This window comes from Cnephaeus nilssonii (genome assembly GCF_951640355.1).
Source record: "Cnephaeus nilssonii genome assembly, chromosome: 5".
Taxonomy (NCBI): domain Eukaryota; kingdom Metazoa; phylum Chordata; class Mammalia; order Chiroptera; family Vespertilionidae; genus Cnephaeus; species Cnephaeus nilssonii.
In genome coordinates this window covers 24,746,816-24,767,175 of record NC_137076.1, presented here as the reverse complement: position 1 = coordinate 24,767,175, position 20,360 = coordinate 24,746,816, and the positions used below count along the sequence as shown (strand labels likewise).

At 59.2% G+C, this 20,360-nt stretch overlaps 2 protein-coding genes across 4 annotated transcripts; one reads left to right on the top strand and one right to left on the bottom strand.

Annotated features, from left to right (window-relative positions):
* Nucleotides 1–209: 209 nt before the first annotated feature.
* On the bottom strand, nt 210–8,355 carry ODAD3 (outer dynein arm docking complex subunit 3). The gene is made up of 13 exons (XM_079771414.1): nt 7,962–8,355; nt 5,902–6,023; nt 5,706–5,783; nt 4,292–4,462; nt 4,073–4,174; nt 3,844–3,969; nt 3,526–3,648; nt 3,165–3,317; nt 2,123–2,283; nt 1,856–2,042; nt 1,165–1,320; nt 685–769; nt 210–540 (listed from the first exon to the last, which is right to left on the bottom strand). The coding sequence occupies exons 1-13, from the start codon at nt 8,197–8,199 to the stop codon at nt 422–424; spliced, it is 1,821 nt and encodes a 606-aa protein (XP_079627540.1). The 5' UTR covers nt 8,200–8,355; the 3' UTR covers nt 210–421.
* A 421-nt stretch (nt 8,356–8,776) lies between these two features.
* PRKCSH (PRKCSH beta subunit of glucosidase II) lies at nt 8,777–20,081 on the top strand. Of its 3 annotated transcripts, none has more exons than XM_079771411.1 (18): nt 8,777–8,884; nt 9,209–9,349; nt 9,552–9,668; nt 10,173–10,268; nt 10,363–10,420; nt 11,278–11,395; nt 13,863–13,992; nt 15,917–16,001; nt 16,714–16,792; nt 17,454–17,540; nt 17,815–17,973; nt 18,066–18,159; nt 18,546–18,615; nt 18,814–18,903; nt 19,075–19,152; nt 19,236–19,335; nt 19,431–19,592; nt 19,711–20,080. In XM_079771411.1, exons 2-17 carry the CDS (start codon nt 9,274–9,276, stop codon nt 19,575–19,577), a joined length of 1,584 nt encoding a protein of 527 aa, XP_079627537.1. In that variant the 5' UTR covers nt 8,777–8,884; nt 9,209–9,273; the 3' UTR covers nt 19,578–19,592; nt 19,711–20,080. The 3 variants fall into 3 exon arrangements, with proteins under 3 accessions (XP_079627537.1, XP_079627536.1, XP_079627538.1); XM_079771410.1 differs by having other exon boundaries at nt 17,815–17,994; XM_079771412.1 differs by lacking the exon at nt 8,777–8,884 and having other exon boundaries at nt 9,259–9,349; nt 17,815–17,994; nt 19,711–20,081.
* The last annotated feature ends 279 nt before the right edge of the window (nt 20,082–20,360 follow it).

Genomic DNA, 20,360 nt, shown 5'->3' with positions numbered 1-20,360 from the left:
CAGGGAGGCGCCTCGCCGTGCCCGGCGTGCGGGGGCTCTGGACAGCCAGGAGGGCGGCCGGGCTGTGCGCCAGGTGGAGTCCGCGGTCCTCCCAGGTGCGGGGCAACTCTCTGGAGCCACCATCTGTGTTCCCAGCTGACGGGAGGGGGCAGAGCCTGTGGCCCCGGGTTTGAGAGGCAGCTGTCTTTGGGGAGGTGCAGGGTCAAGGAGAGGCGAATACCCAGGAGGCTGGTCGGTGACATTTATTTTGTGATTCCGAGGCCGGCGCGGCCGCCTGGGGATATTTATTCCGGGCGCCGCTGGCCGGCTCGCTCCGGTCCGGCCGCTCAGCCCGGGAGGGGCCCGCGGGCCGGCGGCTGGGCGCAGCGGGCCTGGGAGCTCCCCAGAGGCCGGGAGAGGCCACGCGGGTGCGAGGGCGAGTCTAGGACCTCCGAGGGCGGTTGCGCTTCTTGCTGCGAGAATCGATTAATTTCTGGGAGCGGATCTTGAGGTCCCCGCGAGACACCAGGTCGTTGTCGTCGTCCTCGGTCTCCTCTTCGTCTGTGGGGGGTGGGTGAGGGAAAAGGGGGTCCAGGTTCCCATCCCTGCTCAGATTTCCCTACGCAGCCTTTTATACCCCCCTCACCTTGGCCCTTATCGGCCCCCAGGCCCCACACCCTCCCTTTCCCCCGCACCCGTACTGACCAAAGAACTTGTCCTTGGAACTGGCAAGGGGGAAGGTGATGCGGGTGTTGTGCACGGGCAGCTTTCCCTCTAGGTTGGAGTAGAACTGGGGAGGAGGGGAGCGGGAGAGAAGACTGTGAGTGGGGGCTACAGGGAAGTCCTGTTACCCCTCCTTCCCACCCCATCCCAAGATACACCCTGCTTCCTTACAGCCCCTGCCAACTCCAGTTTAACTTTACTCGGGCCCAGCTGTGGCCTTCGTTCTCAGCTGGCACCCCGATGCCCAGTCCCACCTCCTGTCCTCCCGCCAGGCCCGCCCCTGGTCCCTGGGGCCCGCCCCTTGGCGTCTTGAGGCCCCACCCCTGATACCCCACCCCACCCAACCCTGCCCTCTGACCTCCCAGTCCCATTTCTGGCGAGCGGCCTTCTCCAGGTCTCCCAGGGGTTGCCGCAGCTCCCTGAAGTCCGTTCCCCCCACCCCTGACACCAGCCCCTGGGTACCTCGCGATTCGCGATGTGGCGCAGCATCTCCGGAATGTCCTGGTTGTCGAATTGCGCCTGCAGTGTCATCAGCTTCTCCTCCACCAGGCCCAGCAGCTTCGGCATATAGTCACTAGCCTTGCGATCCAGCTCTTTCTCAGCAGAGCCCCCGGCCTCCTGCGGCGGGGGAGGAGCTGTGTCAGTTTGGAGGGGTAGGGCCTCGAGCAGATTCCACCAGGAAGGGGCTTTTGCTTGCAGGGGTCAAGCCTTCGGAGGTGAGGGACCACCCACAGGGTGGTGCTATCCTCTGTAGGGCGGGGCCGCTGCTGTCTAGGGCCTTGGAACTTCAGAAGCTGGACAAGGGGTGGGGGAGATCTTCTTTTGAGGGGAGAGGATAACCAGAGAGAAGCCATTGCCGGGATGACCTGAAGAAACGGTACTTTGCTGCAGACAAGGGTGGGGCTTCTGTCTCGGGGTGCTCCAGTATTGCAGCCAGGTCCCGGAGGTTTTGGGTTGGGGGACAAAGTGGGACTTTCCTCTGGGGGTGGGTCTTGAGGCAGCACAGGGACTCTGAAGTCTTGGGCCACTTACGGAGTAAGGGAGTTACCCCAGGAACGTGGGGTAGGGACTCCCTTCTAAGTGGGCTTCTGATGTCCTGGATGGGGCATGGGGGGGGGGGTCCTTTCAATGGGGCTATGGGGTGGACACCCACCTGAGGGTCTTTCTCAGGGACCTGGCTGCCCATTGTGAGGTGGTCCAGCTTGCCCGCCAGTTGCTCCAGGCCCTCCCTCAGGGTTTGCATCGCCCGTGTGGCCTGCTCCAGCTGGGCCTGGGCCTCAGCCTTCCGCTGCTGCTCTGCATTGAGGCTACTCTGCAACTCGGCCTGCAGCCTCTGTTCGCTGCAGGGAGTGGAGAGAGAGCCGTGGGAGTGCAGAGGACCCCCTGCCCCCACCCTCTCCCTCTGGCGCTGGGGCCTCACCTCACTAGCATGGCCTCCCCTGAGTACTTGTGGTCTTCGAGCTCCTGCTGCAGCTGCTGCTTCTCTTGCTTCAGTCCCTGCAGCAGCTCCATGTTCTCATTCTTGAGCATCTCCAACTGCGTGAAGGTGTCGCTCTGCGCCAGGAACCGCCGCACCACCGCCTAGGGCCCACCCAACCGCAGTCAGAGCGAGGGCCTGGACAGGTCCAGCTGCCACCCTCCTCCTTAACCCCGGGGCAAGAAGAACAGGTGGCTGAGCTGACAGCTTCTGCACAGTGAAGTGTAGTGACTCTGAATAGGACTCAGGGCTGCCTCACAGGTGGGCAGCCTGGGACAAATAATATTTGCTGAGCCCTTCCCTCTCTAGATCAGGAATTTGAATCAGCCAAAAATCAGTGTGTGAGGCAGGGTAGCAGTGACCATAGCTGCTTTCCAAAATCAAGGTGCCATCAACATTCTGAGGTGGCGGGGGGTGGGGTGGGTGGGTGGTAGATCTCACCCAATCCCATGAGGAAATACTGGCCCGCTGTGGGAGCAATCCTGCCACCAGGCCAATTTCTGAAAAGACACCTGGCCACAGTGCCTCAGATGACACCATAGAGCCAAGTCCTGGACCGCTCGGGGGTCATCCCATGGGAAGAATAGAGGGTTGGGGAGTGCCCAAACGGGGGGAAACAGACTGGGGTCCAGCAGGATCACTGTTTGCCAGCAGGGGACATAGTTGTCTTAGAAAATTTCAAGGAAGACATTGCAAAGAGGGGGGCCCAGGGCAGGGGTTTGGCTTGCCCTAGACCGTGTTACAGGTGATGGAGACAGAGGAGAGACAAAACTCCCAGCTTTCACAGGGCCTCCAGGACAAAGAAGTCAGTGTAAGACTGACAGGAGGAGAGGAAATGGTGAGTACAGACAGTTTGCATGGGTTCTGCTGTAAGGGGCAGCAGAGAGATGGAGCGGTAGCTGGAGGAAGAAGGGTTGTCTTTTAAGAGAGCACGTTTGTGTGCTGAGGTGTTGATCCAGGGCACAGGGCTGCAGGCAGCACTCACGTGCGTTTCGGCCACGCCAGTGGCGTCCTTGACCTTGCCGAAGAGCATCTCCATCTGGTACATGCTCCAGCGCAGCTGCAGCTCCTCCTCCTTGGCCTTCCGGTTGTCCTGGATCGTATCTTCGGACTGCAGCAGCACGTGCTCTCGCTGGGTCTGCTCCAGGTTGAGGTCAGGTCCAGGGTCAGGTTGTGGACAAGGGCTTAGGACAGAGGCCAAGAAAGGGTATCTGGACACGGGTCAGGGAATAGGTGGGGCCCCGTCTGGGGGTCCAGGGAAAAGGCTTAGGTCAGGTAGGGACAAGCAAGCAGGGATCAGGAGTGCGGGACAGGGCCTTGGTCCTGGCACCCCCGGGTGCACCCACCTTGCGCTCCATGCGTTCGTTCTGCAGTTTCCTCTCCTCCGCGAGTTTCTTGAACTCGGTTACATAGTGCTCGCGGTTCTTGCGCTCCCGGAACACAGTCTCCTCCAGATACTGCAGCTGGTTCTGGAGGGCAGGCAGGGGAACAGCAGGACCAGTTGGCATCTGCCGTGGCTCAGGGGCAGAGCCACAGGCCCAATGGGCCAGGTTGCAAGGTCTGAGAGACAAGTAGGAGGGGCTCTGGGACAGCTGGGGCCCAGATGCTGGGGCCAGGAGACCATGGTGTCTGGGTAGGATTCCCAGGGACCAGTGAGCTGGCACCTTGGCAATGTTCTGGGTGTTGAGGGCCTCCTGGTTCACCACGCGCAGCTCCTCCAGTTCATGTTTTGCCTTCACCGCCTCAGCCTCCATGGAGTCCAGACGGTTCTCGAAGTGAAGGCTCTCTCCCTGGGGTGTGAGGAGTGGGGCAGCCTGTGACCGCTGTCCCCGGCCAGGCTGGCCCTCCCCTGCCTCCCCCTGCCTCCCCCTCCCCAGCCAGTCTGGTCGCTACCTGTAGATAGGCCTTGAGCTGCAGGTACACACTGGTGATGTGTTCCGCCTCCTCCGCCTTCATCCGAGCCTTCGCCAGACGGTTCTCCAGGTTCCGCAAGGTCTAGAGGGAAACAAGGCTGGGCTGGGTGCCCTGCACCCTGAGTTCCTCTTCCCCCCTAGATCAAGAGCCCCTCTTTAGCCGTCCACCTCCCAGCCCTCCACACCTCACTGGCCGCACCTTAGCCATCTCAGTGTTGCTATCTTGCACCTCCTCCATCTCCAGCTCACGTAGGCTGTGCTGCAGCTGGAGCTCCTCCAGCCACTTCTGCCGCAATCCCAACTGGTGCCGGAGAGCATTCCGTTGCTTCACCTTCTCACTCAGCCGGTGGTCCAAGTGCTCCAGGGCCTGCTGGAGGGAGGGGAGCGAGAGCAGGGGTCTGAACCCCGCCTAGTCCCTCCTCCAGCGCTTCCTTCCATATTTTGGTTCCCATCTATCTCTCTTGTCTCTGAGCAGCGTCTGACCCTCCTCCTGCAGGTTTTCTACTTTGATGGCTTCCAGAAGCCCATTCCCTGCTTTTCCACCCACCTCCCTGTTTGCCCCTTGCTTGTCTCCTTTGCCTTTGGAGAGACAGCCCCAGGCTCTTCTCTCCTTTGTCTACACCCACCCCATCATGATCTCTTATCCAGACTCAGGGTTTTAAAGGCCACCTGTACACTGAAGACGCCCAAATTTAGCCTTCCCCCGAAATTCAGGCTCATGTATCCATATCTACACTGCATTCCAGATGTGTCCACAGGCTCCTCAAAACCATTGTGACCCCTTTGAGCACTTGATCTTTCTCCAAACCTGCCCTTCTCAGTCTTCCCCATCTCAGCTCATGGATGCTCTATCCTTCCTTCCAAGTGCTCAAGTCCAAAACTCTGTCATCCCCACTTCTTTTTCTCTCCCATCTATGTTCAATTTGTTAGCAGTTATCTGTTCTATTTCAAAGGTTGCCCCCGAGATTCTTTCTTCCTGTTTCCAGCTTTCACCCTAGTGTATCCAACACCATCTTTCACCAAAATGACTTCCTCCTGGCTTCCACTCTTGCTCTCTCTCAGTCCTTTTCCACTTACCTGAGCCTTGGCATATAAAATCCACTCTCTTCATCATGGCCTGCTGCAAGATTCGGCTCCTGCTGACCCCGCTCCTACCATGCTCCCCTCCCTCACTCCCATCTAGCCACACTGGCCTCCAACACTTTACACTTGTTCCTACCCCAGGGACTTTGCATTTGTTGTTCCCTCTGCCTGGGGCATCCCCGCCGCCCCCCCCCCCCCCCCCAGATCATTTCCTGCCTGGCCCATTCTCAGGTCAAGCATCACATCAGAAAGAGAGGGGCCTTTGCTGACTCCCACCCCCTAGTCAAAAGTGCAAATCCCTGTCCCATTTGGGACATGGTCTGTTTTTTTTTTACTGCACGATCAACAATACCTAATACCATGCCAGGCACATGGTTGACAGGTGATAAAAATTAACTGTGTGAATAAATGAGTGGCGGATGGTTGGGAGAAAGGACTAGAGAGGGAGGGGAGGAGGGAGGGAGTTCAGTGGGGAGGGGACCCAGGCTGGAAAGGAAGGAGATTGTCAGTGGAGGAGGGGTGGGGCAAACCTGGCCTGTCCTGTTCTTCAGGTATGGCTTTTCTGACTTCCATTCCCGAATCACTGCCTGGACCACTTTCTCTTCTCCCTGCAAGGAGGGGAGCCCAGTCACCACTTACCCAGGCCACCTCTACCTGAGGCAGGGCCCTGTGCTGGGAGTGCTGGTGCTGCCCCTGGAACCGCTTCTCCCACTGCTGTACCCTCACCTGGAGCAGGTCCCTCAGCTGTAGTTGCAGCACCCTGTTCTCCTCATGTAGCTGGTTGATGGTTTCCTGATTCTTCTTGATGTTCCACTGGGTGCCCTCATGAAAGGCCTTCCGATCACTCTCTGGGGTCAAGTGATGTGGGCAGGTACAAGCAGAGCATCATGGGGGTGGGAAAGACTTCCCAGAGGGATAGCCTTTTTGTAGTCATCAATTTAATATTATAATAATATTTTGCTTAGAGCATTTATTATGTGTTGGATGCTGAACTAAGAACTTTCCAGGTATAAAATACAGTATGCCAATAGGTGCATATCCACATCATACCCATTTTATAGATGAGAAGACTGACGCTCAGGCTTATTAGATTGTTCAAGGTCACAAACAGTCTGACTCTTGACCTTCAACCACTCTGCAAGATTCCCCCTATCTTATATAATAATCCTATATAATAACAGGGTAACATGCAAATTGACCCTAACAGGGGACTGACCAGGAATGACTGGTCGCTATGATGTGCACTGACCACCAGGGGGCAGATGCTCAACGCAGGAGCTGCCCTCTGGTGGTCAGCGTGCTTCCACAGGGGAAACGCCACTCAGCCAGAAGCCAGCGCATGGCTGGCCAGCACAGCAGTGGTGGTGGGTGCCTCTCCTACCTCCATGGCAGTGCTAAGGGTGTCTGACTAATGGCTTAGGCCTGCCATGGGGAGTGGGCCTAAGCCATTAGTTGGACATTCCCCAAGGGGGCTCCCAGGCTTCCAGAGGGATGTCTGACCAACAGCTTAGGCCTGATCCCCCGGGAAGCAGGCCTAAGCTGGCAGGTGGACATCCCCCCAGGGGTCTTGGACTGTGAGAAGGCACAGGCTGGGCTGAGGGACCCCCCCACACACACCCCCGCCACGAAGTGCATGAATTTTCATGCACTGGGCCTCTAGTTAATAATAAAACAATAATGGTTTACACCAGGTTTTCCCAACCTCGGCATGACTGACACTTGGGATGTGCAGTTATTTACTGTGGTGAGTTGCTCTTTGCATTTTGGTATGTTGAACAGCATTCCTGACCTCCACCCTCTAGACACCAGCAGCACCATCCCACCCCTAATTATGTGACAACCAAAAATGTCTTTAGCGCTGGCCAGTTAGCTTAGTTGGTTAGAGCATTGTCCTGATACACCAAGGTTGTGGGTTCGATCCTCAGTCAGGGCACATTCAAGAATCAACCAACGAATGCATAAATAAGTGGAACAACAAATTGATGTGATCTCTCTCTCTCTAAAAATAAATAATCTATTATAAAAGCCTCCAGACTTTGCCAAATGCCCCCTGGGGAGCAAAACGGACCTCTTCCATTGAGAACCACTGGTTTGCAACTTACAGTGTGTTACCATGTGCCACTGCTCTAAGCACTTAACACATTTCAACTACCTATGGTGTTGTACTGTTATCCACATTTTACAGATGGAGAAACTGAGAGCAATTAGGTTACTCTTAGTGCCCAAGATCAAACCATTAGTATCTGCAGAGCCAGGATTTGAGCCCAGAATGTCTGTCTCTAGAATCTATGTTTTTCACCACTCCATACATGATAGTTGAAATTACACAAAAGTATGAAATACAATCCAGTTGACTCCTGAGTCCAGGAAAAGCTTTTTCTTTCATTAATCTTCACCCAAGGAAATTTTTTCCATTGATTTTTAGAGAGAGTGAAAAGGAAGGGGGAGAGGCAGAGAGAGAGAGAAACATGTGAGAGACACACATCAACTGGTTGCCTCCCCCAAATGCCCCGACCCAGGCTGGGGATCCAGCCTGCAACTGAGGTACATGCAGTACATGCTCTTGACTGGAATCAAACCCTGGACTCATCAGTCGGAGGGCCCATGCTCTATCCACTGAGCCAACCCAGCCAGGGCCAGGAAGCTTTATGAGATGAGTTTTTATGAGTTTTTGCCGCCAGAACTGATCACCTGGATGAATGCTGGTGAAGCACCCTTGCCTGGTCAGAGGGCTGAGTGGACACTGTTGACTGGGGACCATTTTATGCCACTTGGAGCCATCTTACCTAATACTTGTATCTTCCTTTGTAACTCAGCCATCTGCATTTGTATAACAGCCTTCCCGGGGCTGGCATGGGTGGGTCCCTTGGAATGGACTGGAGGCCAGGCCTGTCCCGCGACCTTGCCTCTAGGGCGGCTTTTGGCCTGATCTTGATTGCCCTTGGTCTTGGAAGAAGTCGGAATCTGGTCCTGAGAAGGCACCGCGGCACTGGTGGCGGCCAGCCAGCACAGGGGAGACGTCATGATTGGGTTGGGGACAAAGGCAGGCTCCGGGGGCTAGGGGGGCGACTAGGAATCGCCTCTGTCCGGGATCCGTCAGTTCGGGTTTCTCCGGCTCTGCGAAAGCACTTTCCTACCGTTTGGCTGGGCCTAGCAGCATCTCCCAATTGCTAGGTTACCTCCTCCCCGCCTTCCTTTTGCGCAACCATGGAAACCGTCCGCGTTCGGCACCACTGCTCTCATTGGCTGGTGCTGCGGAGGGGCGGTCCCAACAGGGGGCGGAGCAGAGTCGCGCCGCCATAGGGTGGGGGAGGGTTCTTTAGAGTCACGTGTTCGTCCTTTTTTTTTTTTTTTTCCTTTTCTCTCCTCCCACCCCAAACCCACAGGATGCTCGCGGCGTTTTTCAGGAACTTTCTTTCGCGATGGCAGAACCTGCCACTCCCAAGATGGAGGCACCTTGCGCCGCCATTAAGCGCAAACCTTCAGAACTATTCCCTCTAAGGCTTCGCAGTCCTATCCAAGATGGCCGCCTGGGTTCCGGCATCTCCGGTGCCACTCCCAACATGGCGTCCCGGAGCCGCCGTTCTGGCGCTCAGCGTGCTACAGGAAGTGACGCATGCCACACATTTCCGCTTTCTTTATGCTGGAGGAACTGTTGGCTGCTGGGCTAGGGGGGCGCGGTGGATATTGACCTTTGCCCTTGCTGCATGTAAGTGATGAATTAGCGGGCAGGAGGGAACCCCAATTTCCTATTGAGGTAGCCTGAGGGTGTGCGTCGCAAGAGGGGGAGGCTGTTTACTCCTTCGGCCTATGGGCGGGAATTGGTTAGCCCACCCTCCCCCCGCATAGGGAGCGGAGGTTTTGAGATCCCACCATTGATTCGGGCCAGGTCGGAAAGGTATCTTCCGATATCTTTTCCCATGAGCCCCCATTGCCCGGAAGCGAAGGAGGAATCCAATTGGCTGGAGGAGGAGGTGCTTTCCTTTGGCTGGAAGTAGCCCTCGGCCACTGACCAGCAGCTCCTCTCTTGCAGCGCATCTCCCCGCAGCCTCCCTCCCTCCCATTGAACCCGTTTCCGGCCTCCGAGCCTCTAGCGAGATGTTGCTGTTGGTGCTGCTGCTCCCCGCGTGCTGGGCCGTGGAGGTCCGGCGGCCTCGGGGCGTCTCCCTCACCAGTGAGTCTGCCGCTGGATGGGGGGTAGGGTATGGAAGGGGCCACTGTGGCTCCTCCGGGAGGCATTTACAGCCTTTGGCCTCAGTTTCCCTGCCTCTGGGTAGGGAAGGTGGCAGTGCTCAGCCAGTGGATGGAAGCAGAGGTCCCGTTAGATTGAGAGGCCTCTTCCTGCCCTGGGCTGAGTCTCTTGCTCACCTCCCCAGACCATCACTTCTACGAGGAATCCAAGCCTTTCACTTGCCTGGATGGCTCGGTCACCATCCCTTTTGATCAGGTCAACGATGACTACTGTGACTGCAAGGATGGCTCGGATGAGCCAGGTGAGTTTTTCTCCATCCACTCATTCATTCACTGCACATGTATTGAGCACCGGGGCAATGCCAGGTCCTGTGTGGAGACTAAGACAGTACTGCTCCCTGTTGACTTAATGGGGAAAGCAGGCAGAGAAGCAAGTGGTCCTTGATGAGAGCCACAGGCACTGTGGGAGCTCAGAGAGGTCCCCACCCAATCTGAGGTCTCCGCGGCATCCTGAAGGGTGCTGCACGTGGAGAGGCCAGCACCCGGAGGTGGGAGAGAAGGCGGGGCCTGTGGGCAGACAGGTGAAGGCGAGGGAGGGAGGAGTTGGTTGGGCCTGTTCTGAGGGTCTTGGTGGAGAGAGTCAGGAGGGGGCATGAGAGAATTTAGTTTCAGGCCTTGAGTGTGCAGCTGTCTCTCCGTCCCTTACGCAGCACTGGTCTGCCGTTCTTGTGCTCTGTCGGGTGGATGTGATGGGGTAAGGCCCTGAGCACTCTGAAAACTCCCTTCCTTCTTCCTCCTTCCCCAAGGCACGGCTGCCTGTCCTAACGGCAGCTTCCACTGCACCAACACTGGCTACAAGCCCCTGTACATCTCCTCCAGATGGGTCAACGATGGAGTTTGTGGTAAATGAGATCCCACTGGGGTTGGGGAAGGAGAGGTGGGTGGAGGAGGAGGAGACGCTGCTAGGTCTGATGGTGCCCCCTCCTCTGCCCCAAGACTGCTGCGACGGGACGGACGAGTACAATAGTGGGATCGTCTGTGAGAATACTTGCAGGTACGTGGGTGCCCCCCCCTCAGCCCCCAGGACCTTGCCCTGCCCGGTGAATCAGGCCCCCTCTCTTTTCTGTGTTTGAGCATCGAGTGCTCAGTCTGTGCCAGGTGCCTTGTGAGGGCTCCCTCTGGCCGGGAAGGAGGTGCAGTCATTTGCATGTTCAACAGGTCGAGAAGCTCAAGTTCAGAAGGAAAATGGCTTTTTCAGGGTCACGTAGCTAGGAGATAGCAGAGCTGCTACTCGAACCCAGGACAGTCTAACTTGAGACTCCATGCTTTTAATTGCTACACTGGAGCAGGACCTGAAAGCTGAAATGACAGGCATGTCATCTAAATGCCAGAAGCAGGCTGAGCACGAGGCTGTAGGAGTGGTGGGGGTTGTGGCATCTAAAGGGACAGCTGCCCTCGACTCCTGTCAGTTGAGGGCAGGTGAGGAGGGCCTGATTGGTTTTTCAGCGAAGCCGAACATTTATGTACGTAAACTCTTCTGATTGAAGGTCTTTTATTGAAGCAGAGGGTTGATGACGCACAACATGCTTCCCGGCCAGATTGTCCGGGAGTCTGTGATTTCTGCGCTTTTCTCTCCTTTCTCTCTTGGGAGCCAACTTCAGCCTCACATCCCAGCACTCCCTACTCCCTGTCCTGACCCTGAGGTGGGCGAACCCCGTCCACTGTCTCTCCTCCCAAGGACAAGGATTTGGGGCTCGGAGGCCAAGAGAGTCTGGGGAGATGGAGGAGGAGGGTTCGCTCTCTTGTCTTTCCCAATATGGTGGCGGCAGGTGGGGTTGAGCCCTGTTGGAAGAGCAGATCTGATGGGTCCTAAGTGGCCCCTGGTGGTGCCTGTGTGTCCCCTCACCCCAGAGAGAAGGGCCGCAAGGAGAGAGAGACGTTGCAGCAGATGGCAGAGGTTACCCGCGAGGGCTTCCGCCTGAAGAAGATCCTCATCGAGGACTGGAAGAAGGCTCGGGAAGAGAAGCAGGTGAGGGCCCGGGGCTGACCAGAGGCCTGGGGGACGTGGGCTGGCAAGGCGGGGCTTGACATCTCCCTGTGAGTGGTGCCCTGGGGCCAGTTACTGCCTGCGCCTTGGCTCTCTCATTGTCCGCTTGGCTCGTTCCCAGGCCCACAGTGGTCAGCACAGGCGTGGAGCGTCAGGTGGCAGGCTGAAGGGGGCTGGCGGAGCTCCGCGGCCCCCCGGAACAGGAGGGGTGCCTCTGCACCCCGGGTCTGTGGTTCTGTCATCTGTAAGATGGGGCTGATGACTGTGTGACTAGGGAGGACTCAAGACCGTGTCAGTCAGCAGCAGCTGGGTTAGTTCAGTAGGGTGTGTGCTTTGGGGGCCGGAAGAGGGTGTACCCCCAAGTGTGTGTCTCCCCCTCCTGCCTTCCATTCCCTTGGCTGTTTGATGGGTCAGAGTTCTCAGCCCGGCTTCTGGCTCCTGTTCGGCCAACTGAGCAAGGGTTCCAGCTCTGTGTCTCTGCCCAGGGAAGGTTCCAGGTCTTTCTCTCCCATCCCCAGGGCCTGGCTACGGAGGGCCCTGGGGCCGGGAGCTGCGTCCTAAGCTTAGGGGTAGTGGGGGAACTCTGTGGTGAGGGTGTCTCCAAGCGACCTTTGCCCTCGTGTGGAGTTGGGAGGATCATAGCAGCCTTCCCCGCTGAGGTGTCAGCCGAGGTCTTGGGAGAATAAGTGGTCCTGTGGGTGCTCGGGCTAAGACTCTACAGCTGGGGACCCAATTCCTAGGCTGGAAGCCCATCCCGCACACTCATTCCTCTGGAAACATCCATAGGGGCCCAGGATATGCTGTGCACTGGGCATGAGGCGGGAGCTCACCAGGAACTGCCTCAGGGCGCATTGTCCGGTGGGAGGGACAGACAGAACATGCTGCCCAGGGTTGCTGGGCAAAGAGGAGACACTCCTGCCTGGTCCCTGGTATTCGGGGCAGGAAGCAGGGAAGACTTCCTGGAGGATGAGGTCTCTAAGCTGAAATCTGTAGGGAAATTCAGAGGTAGTCGGGGAGAGTGCTCCACATGGAAGGGAGGCACGTGTGAAGAACGAGGCAGAAGCATTTGGAGATCTGAATGTTGGTTGATAAGACAGTTGGAACCTAGAGTTTAAATTTGCCCGGCTGGTGTGGCTCAGTGGTTGAGCATTGACCTATGAACCCGGAGGTCATGGTTCAATTCCCGGTCAGGGCATGTGCCCGGGTTGCCAGCTCAATCCCAGTGTGGGGCATGCAGGAGGCAGCCCGTTGATGATTCTCTCTCATAATTGGTATTTCTATCTCTCTTTCCCTCTCCTTTCCTCTCTGAAGTCAATAAAATATATAATTTTAGAGGCCTGGCCCCTCAGTCCAGCCTGTACCCTCTCCAGTCTGGGACCCCTAGAGGGATGTCCGACTGCCCTCTCACAATCTAGGACTGCTGGCTCCCAACCACTCAACTGCCTCTGCCTGATTACCCCTAACCGCTTCTGCCTGCCAGCCTGATCACCCCCTAACCACTCCCCTACCAGCCTGATCGATGCCTAACTGCTCCCCTGCCGGCCCGATTGCCCCTAACTGCCCTCCCCTGCCGGCCTGGTCACCCCTTACTGCCCTCCCTTGCCAGTCTGGTCACCCCTAACTGTCCTTCCCTGCAGACCTGGTCCCCCCCCACCACTTTCCCTCCCATGCAGGCCTGGTCCCCCCCAACTGCCCTCCCCTGCAGGCCTGGTCCCCCCTCCAACTGCCCTCCACTGCAGGCCTGGGTCCTCCCCCAACTGCCCTCCTCTGCTGGCCTGGTCACCCCTAACTGCCCACACTGCCCTCCCCTGCAGGCCATCTTGTGGTGGCCATCTTGTGTCCACATGGGGGCAGCCATCTTTGACCACATGGGGGCGATCATCTTGTGTCTTGGAGTGATGGTCAATTTGCATATTACTCTTTTATTAGATAGGATATTTAGAATAGCAGTAGGGCCCTGGCCAGTGTGCTCGGTGGTTAAAGCGTTGGCCCATGCAGCGAAGTGTTATGGGTCCGATTCCTGGGTTGTGGGTTTGATTCCCAGCTGCAGTCAGGGCGCATGCGGGAGGCAGCCAGTCGCAGTGTCTCTCTTACTTTACGTTTCTCTCTCTCTCCTCTTTCCCTCCCTTTCACTTGCTGTAAAAATCAATGGAAAAAATACGTTTGGGTGAGGATTAACAAAAAAGTAAAATAAAAAACGATAGCAGTGGGGCAGGTGGAGCTGGAGAGGCAGCAGGGGCCTGGTCACACGGGGCCTCGAAACTACATTAAGGTGTTTGGGCTTCTCTTCGGTGGGCTGCAGGGAACCACAGCAAGCGGGGGACCCAGGAGGGTGTGAGTTTTGGAAAGATCCTGCGGTTGCCCGTGGAGTAGAGGCGGGGAGGTAGCAGTCTGTGAGGAAGAAAGTGAACAGAAGGAAGAGCTGGCCCCTTGCCTTCTCCCCACCCAGCAAAAGCTCACTGAGCTACAGACGGGAAAGAAGTCCCTGGAGGACCAGGTGGAGGTGCTGCGGACAGTGAAGGAGGAGGCCGAGAAGCCAGAGAAGGAGGCCAAAGACCGGCACCAGAAGCTGTGGGAAGGTATGTCACAGGGTGGCCAGGACCTGCCCTTCGCTTCTGGCCAGGAAGAGCCCAGACCCAGGAGACTTGCTCCTCACCATTTGTCTGTTTCTCCTGCTGACTTTCTTGATCACGGTGCCTCAGTTCCCCACGTGCCTAGTTATCTTCGACTGTGTGTTGGCCATCGCATTTGACAGTCATTTACAGGAGTAATTTGTAGCCTAGGATGAGGAGTCCTCCAGATAGAAGGGACTTTTTTTCCTGCCATGTCTGGGAGGCCCAAATCCAAATTCAGGCTGGAGCTGAGATCTGAGTGAAGGCTGGGTGATTTCCCATCCAGCCTCTCTCCTCCGAGGTAGCCCCATGGCGGTCACAGTGGAGTGTGTGCTATTGTGCTCCCCACCTTGGACTTTGATTTTCATCTCCTTGGCCCCACAAGTTCTCATCAAGACAGACACATCCAGAATGGGCAAGTCCTTTGGGGCAAAATCAGCCTCCGCATCTCTTACCCTTCCAAGTGCTCCGTTGCCCTGGCAATTCCTGCTGCCTTGGTTGGTTTTAAGATGTTTTATGCTGTGCTCAGCACTTTCTTGCTGTTGGCCGGTCATGTCACCATTCCGGGAAATTGGAGGCCTTGGTCCTTGTTCTCAGTCAGCTCCATGGGGGACACACCCTGGAAGCAGCATAGGAGGGGGCGGTGGGACAGAAACCCTCCAGGCTGGTCAAAGGACCAGGCATTGCTGGGGGATTTGGAGGTGCGGCTCCAGCTGTTCCTACGGCTGGTAGCCAGTTCCTGGCAGCCCCCCACGCTGCCGATGTCCTCCATCTCTCTGGCATCTGCTGCGTTCTTCCTCGCCCCCCTCTCTCTGCCCTGATTTATCACAATCAATAATTCAGTAGTTCATCTGACAAGTACCTGCCGAGTGCCTGCTGCGTGCCAGGCACAGCCCAGGTGCCAGCAGTGCAGCATTGAACAAGAGGAGGAGCCGCTGCCTGCAGGGGAGCAGGTGCACAGGCCCGAGTCACCGTCGTGTCGGTTTTTAAGGAGCAGCAGGCAGCCATGTGGCTGGAGGGAGAGACAGGGCCTGAGGGACCATGGAGAGGACTTGGCTTTCACCCCAAATCAGGGGAGCGTGCCTACAGAGGCTCCTGCCCGAATCCCAGTGGCTTGTTGGGTGGAGACACCTGCAGGGACCCCCCTTCCTTCCCTCCTCAGTGGAGGCCGTGTTCACCCCCACGCTCTGGCTTCCAGGCATCTCCTCTCTCCCCTGGGTGGCCTTTGGCCGACACCTTCCCTCTACTCAGAAGTACACTCAGACCTCGGCTGCCCAGGCCGCCTTCCCCTCGAGTGCCGGGAAGCCAGGCAGCCTCTCTCCCGCCCTGACGGAACCTGGCGTCCTTGACTCTGTCCTGGCTTTCCTGTTTCCTGAGTCTGCACTCTTCCGCCGCCACCTCCCGGAAGCCTCTGCTCCCGATGACGGGCTTCCTGCCCTTCCTGGTGGCCCACACTCTCCTGCTCAGGGTGTCCAGGACCTGGTGCCTCTTCGGGGCTCGGACCCTGACCTCTGGCTTCTTCTGTCTGGTTCCTCACCCGCAAACCCAGCTGTCCTGGATGTAACTGCCCCTAGAGACTCACCAGGTCACCCCCCTTGCCTGGTCACACTCCCACCCCAGCCTCCATTCCCCACCCTCCTTCATGTGGAGAGAGAGCCTGGTGGGGTGCTTGGGTCTCTACCGTGGGGGCCTCCCAGACATGGCAAACCTGTGGCCTGGTCCCCAGCCGCCCCTTACGTGGTCTCTGCAGCCCCTGCCTCTTCAGATCCACGTCCCAGGGCCCAGCATAGGGCCAAGCACACAGTCAGCGCATGGGGTGTTGGGGGAGGGCAGGTTTTGGGGTGGGGGAGCCAGCGGGCAGAGTGGAGGGTGACAGCTGGCCCTTCCACAGAGCAGCAGGCCGCCCTCAAGGCCCAGCGGGAGCAGGAGCTGGCGGCCAGTGCCTTCCAGGAGCTGGACGACAACATGGACGGGGTGTGAGTGTCCCCGCCCTGCCCGGGCCTGGGGTCCCTTGCTCCCACCTGCCTTAGAGACCGCCAGCCCCCACCTCCCGGCCATGGGCCTGAGCTGGTCCCAAGCTCTCTCTGCGCCTTCACTTACTCATGTGTGAGATGGGTCTAGAACAGGCAGGTGGTTGTGGAGATGAGGGAAACTGACCCCCCAAGGAGCTGAGGGACGTGACGAGGGGTCCCACTATTTCCAGGCCTACTCTGTGGTCAAAGGCAGACCCTTTGGACCCCGGCTGTGCCCCTGACCCCAGACTAATGGCTCAGTGGAGGGTGGGCTGTCGGGAGCCAGGAGGCTGGGCAGGCACCCCGGTGAGGACCAGGGGAGCAGAATGGGCGGGTGAGCCTTCCCCTGGTTGGGAGTGGTGACGGTGGGGGACACTCCGCTGTGCCTGGGCCCTCGTGGGTGGAGGGCACCGGGCAGAGGGCAGTTTGGAGGTGCTGAGGGTGGAAGGGAATGGATGCTGCTGGTGGTGAGGAGAAGAGGGTCTTGGGAGACACTGGACCAGGTGTCTCAATCCCACCCCTGTCTCTGTCCCCTCTGAGCCTCTGCAGTGTTGTAGAGACTGAAGGAAGGGACGGGAAGCGGGGGAGATCCAGGGGTCGGGGCTGGAGGGGCCCCAACCCTAGAGCTCACCTCCAGCTTCCTGCTGCTCACCTGGCGGTCTCTGTGCCCCTGCAGGGTCTCAGTGGCCGAGCTACAGACTCACCCAGAGCTGGACACAGATGGGGACGGGGTGCTATCCGAAGGGGAAGCCCAGGTACCCCGCCCTGCCCCGTGGCCTGGGACTCTGAGAGGGGATTGCCTCACGTGACGTGAGGGCCAGGGGCTGGGGGCTGCTCCCACGGGAAGCTCCCCACTGGCCCAGGCCTGGCCTCGTGTGAGAGCCAGGATGGCAGCCACCAGCGTCACTTCTCCCTGCCCTTTGGAGCCTGGGTCACATGGGTGCCACAGGGTGTCTGGTTAGGACAGAGCCAGCTTCCCCCTCACGTGGCCCCACTGGCTCCAAGTGTGTGTAGCCAGTTTGCACTCCTCACATACGTGCTTTTGGCTCTGCAGTGTGGGCCCTGCTCCTCCGTCCCTCTGTCCATCACTGTCCCTGCTGGCTCCCTTCCTGTCCCTCCTCGGCCTCGGCCTCTCCCTCTGAGGCCTGGCCATCTCTGGTGCTTGTGCTCTTGCCCTCTCCGTCTCTCCAGTAGGTACCCCCGCCCCCTCCCCTGGTGATGGGTTCCTCTTCCCGCCGGCCTGTGCTGCCCCCTTCTGGTGGCTGCACCTCACTCATCCTGGCCCAGGCATGGCCTTGGCAGTCAGCTCGCCCACTCCTGGCACTGCAGCCTGAGGTTCCCCTTTGTAAGTGGCTGGGGCACAGGAGGGGCTCTGAAGGCCCCCCGTCTTGATACCATCTCAACACACGCACACAGACCCTGCTCGGGGGAGACACGCAGATGGACCCTACCTCCTTCCACGACCGTGTGTGGGCTGCCATCAGGGACAAGTACAGTTCCGAGGTCAGTGGGGGAGGGGATGCGGTCCTGTCCTCGCCCTCCCTCCCCAGCCCCCTGATGCCTCACAAAGGAACTGCCTCCAGTTCTGGCACTGGGCCACCTTAGCCAGCTGGCCACCCAACCCCCTCCCAGCTGTCTGTCCCTCCCTCCAGGCCCCTTAGGAGGGGTGGAGGCACTGAGGCCACTCTTGGGGCAATGGTGTGAGTGTGGACCCTGCCCCCTGGGGATGGAGGGAGAACCCCAAGTCCACAGCACCAAGCACCCTGCACACCCACAGGTTCTACCCACCAACCCGCCAGCACCTTCTGTGCCTGACCTCACGGAGCCCAAGGAGGAGCAGCCCCCAGTACCCTCACAGCCCGTGGAGGAGGAGGAGGAGGAGGAGGAAGAAGGAGAGACGGAGGAGGAGGAAGAGGAGGAGGAGGAGGATTTCCAGGTGCAGGGGGAGCAGCCCAAGGTGTGTGTGTCGGGGAGAAAGGGTGTGGGGACTAGAGGCCGGGTCACTCGCTGACCTTGCCCCTTCCCCAGGAGGCCCCGCCCCCACTCACACCCCCCCAGCCAGCCAGCCCCACGGAGGACAAAATGCCGCCCTATGATGAGCAGACGCAGGCCTTGATTGACGGTGAGTGCTCCCTGGGCCTGCGCGGGAGGGGGCGCTGCCCATACCTGCCCCCCATTGCCTTCACCTATAGGCACCGAAGAACCAGGCCTGAAGGGGGCATCTGGGGCTGGGGATGCCAGTACCACCCCTGCCAGCCCCAGGGCCCCTCTGCCTCCTCACCGGGTGCTGCTGACTTGTGCCATCCTCATGGGTGGGGAGCCGGGGCGCCCCAGGAGCCCTGGCCCCGATCCCTTGGGAGCCAGGAGCCTGGGCAGCGGGGTGGGGTCTGCAGCTGGCGAGACCCGCAGGGCCTTCCTGGGGGCGGGAAGCAGGCGTGTCCAGCTCCCCCTCCCCCTCTTCCTGGATGTGGGTGGGGGCTCTGACCTTGCCCCACTCTGCCCCCACAGCTGCCCAGGAGGCCCGCAACAAGTTTGAGGAGGCCGAGCGGTCCTTGAGGGACATGGAGGAGGCCATCAGGTGTGAGCGCGGGCCGGCTCCCCAGTGGTGGTGACGACAGGGGGTTGCCGAGGCAACTCTGCTCCCAGGCTGGGTGGCTCCTGAGGGGGGTCCCCAGTGGCAGGGAGCCAGAGCCCAGCCCACACAGCCTCCATTAACCATGGGGATCCCCGCCTTGTCCTGAGTCAGTGTGTGGGCACTGACTGCCTTCCCTTGCAGGAACCTGGAGCAGGAGATTTCCTTTGATTTCGGCCCCGATGGGGAGTTTGCCTACCTGTACAAACAGTGCTACGAACTCACCACCAATGAGTGCGTCTCCCCTTCCACCGCCCCAAGGGCGGGCGGACTTGGAGGGTCTGACCCTGAGCAAGGTCACAAGGGGGTGAAGGGGCCCGGTGCACACCCTCCGCCCACCCCGGGTGTGGGGATGTCGGGAGGCTGGGGTCCTGTGTGCCCCACCCACCAGTCCCGTCCTGACAGGTATGTCTACCGGCTCTGTCCCTTCAAGCATGTCTCACAGCAGCCCAAGCTCGGCGGCGGCTCTCCCACCAACCTCGGGTGAGTGGGCGTAGGCTGAGCCCCCCTCCCCTTGGCACCCCCAAACCCCTGCCAGCCCACCCTCAGCACCCACTCTCCCGCAGCACCTGGGGCTCGTGGGCCGGCCCTGAACACGACAAGTTCAGCTCCATGAAGTACGAACAGGGCACTGGCTGCTGGCAGGGCCCCAACCGCTCCACCACTGTGAGTGGGCGGGGGGCTCGGTGGGAGACGGGGTGGGCGGTGTGGGGGACCCAGGCCTGGCCGAGCCCACCCGAGCCCCACCTGCCCGCCCCCAGGTGCGCCTGCTGTGTGGGAAGGAGACAGTGGTGACCAGCACCACGGAGCCCAGTCGCTGTGAGTACCTCATGGAGCTGATGACGCCTGCTGCCTGCCAAGAGCCACCCCCCGAGCCACCTGCCGACAGCGACCACGACGAGCTCTAGCCCCGCCCCGCCGAGGTGGGCCGGGGAGTGGGTCTGCCCGCCTCGGGGTGTGCAGTGGGGTCTAAGGAAGACAGATCTGGGTTGGCACCACCTCTCCCCACTTGTGTTCCATCGTCTCTTTCTCTGGCCCCAGAACCTCAAGGCATGGAACCAGCCTCAGTGGTGCCACCTACCTGCCCGTCTGGACGAAGGCCTGCCCCTCTGAGTCTCCTTGCCCTCCCCACAGGCAGGAACTGAGGGGCCCCCCTGCCCTGCTCTTGGGGGGTCAGGCTGGGCAGAGCCATTTGCCCAGGCCTCAGTGGGCCTCCAAAATGGACTAAAGGAGTGCACCCTCCCAGGCCATAGCCTGGTGACTCACTGCCGCCCCCCTCCCCCTCCCCCGTACCCCCACCCCTGCCTATGGTGTCCGCCTCCCCTGCTGGTGGGGACAGTTTGTAGACTGTGACCTTGAAACAATAAATGATATCCCCAACCCATTTGCGTCTCCTTTGCTTTGGGCCAAGGGTGGGCACAGGGCAGAAGGCAGGGGCCACAGCTGTCTGCAGACCCATCAGGCTGGCTCCACAGGTGAAGCCTTTTCAGAGCCTGAGTCACAGGTGAGATGACCAAACCTGAGATGCACACAGACAGCAAAATCGGGCACCGAGGGACAGACGGACCATGGGCCGGGTCCATCGCATTTCTCCCTGAGCTTCTCCCACCCTCCGGGGTGTCCCTGTTGTGGGTAGGCCAAGGAGCTGAGATCAGACCCAGGCCCCGAGCTGGACAGCGGCTGGCGTAAGG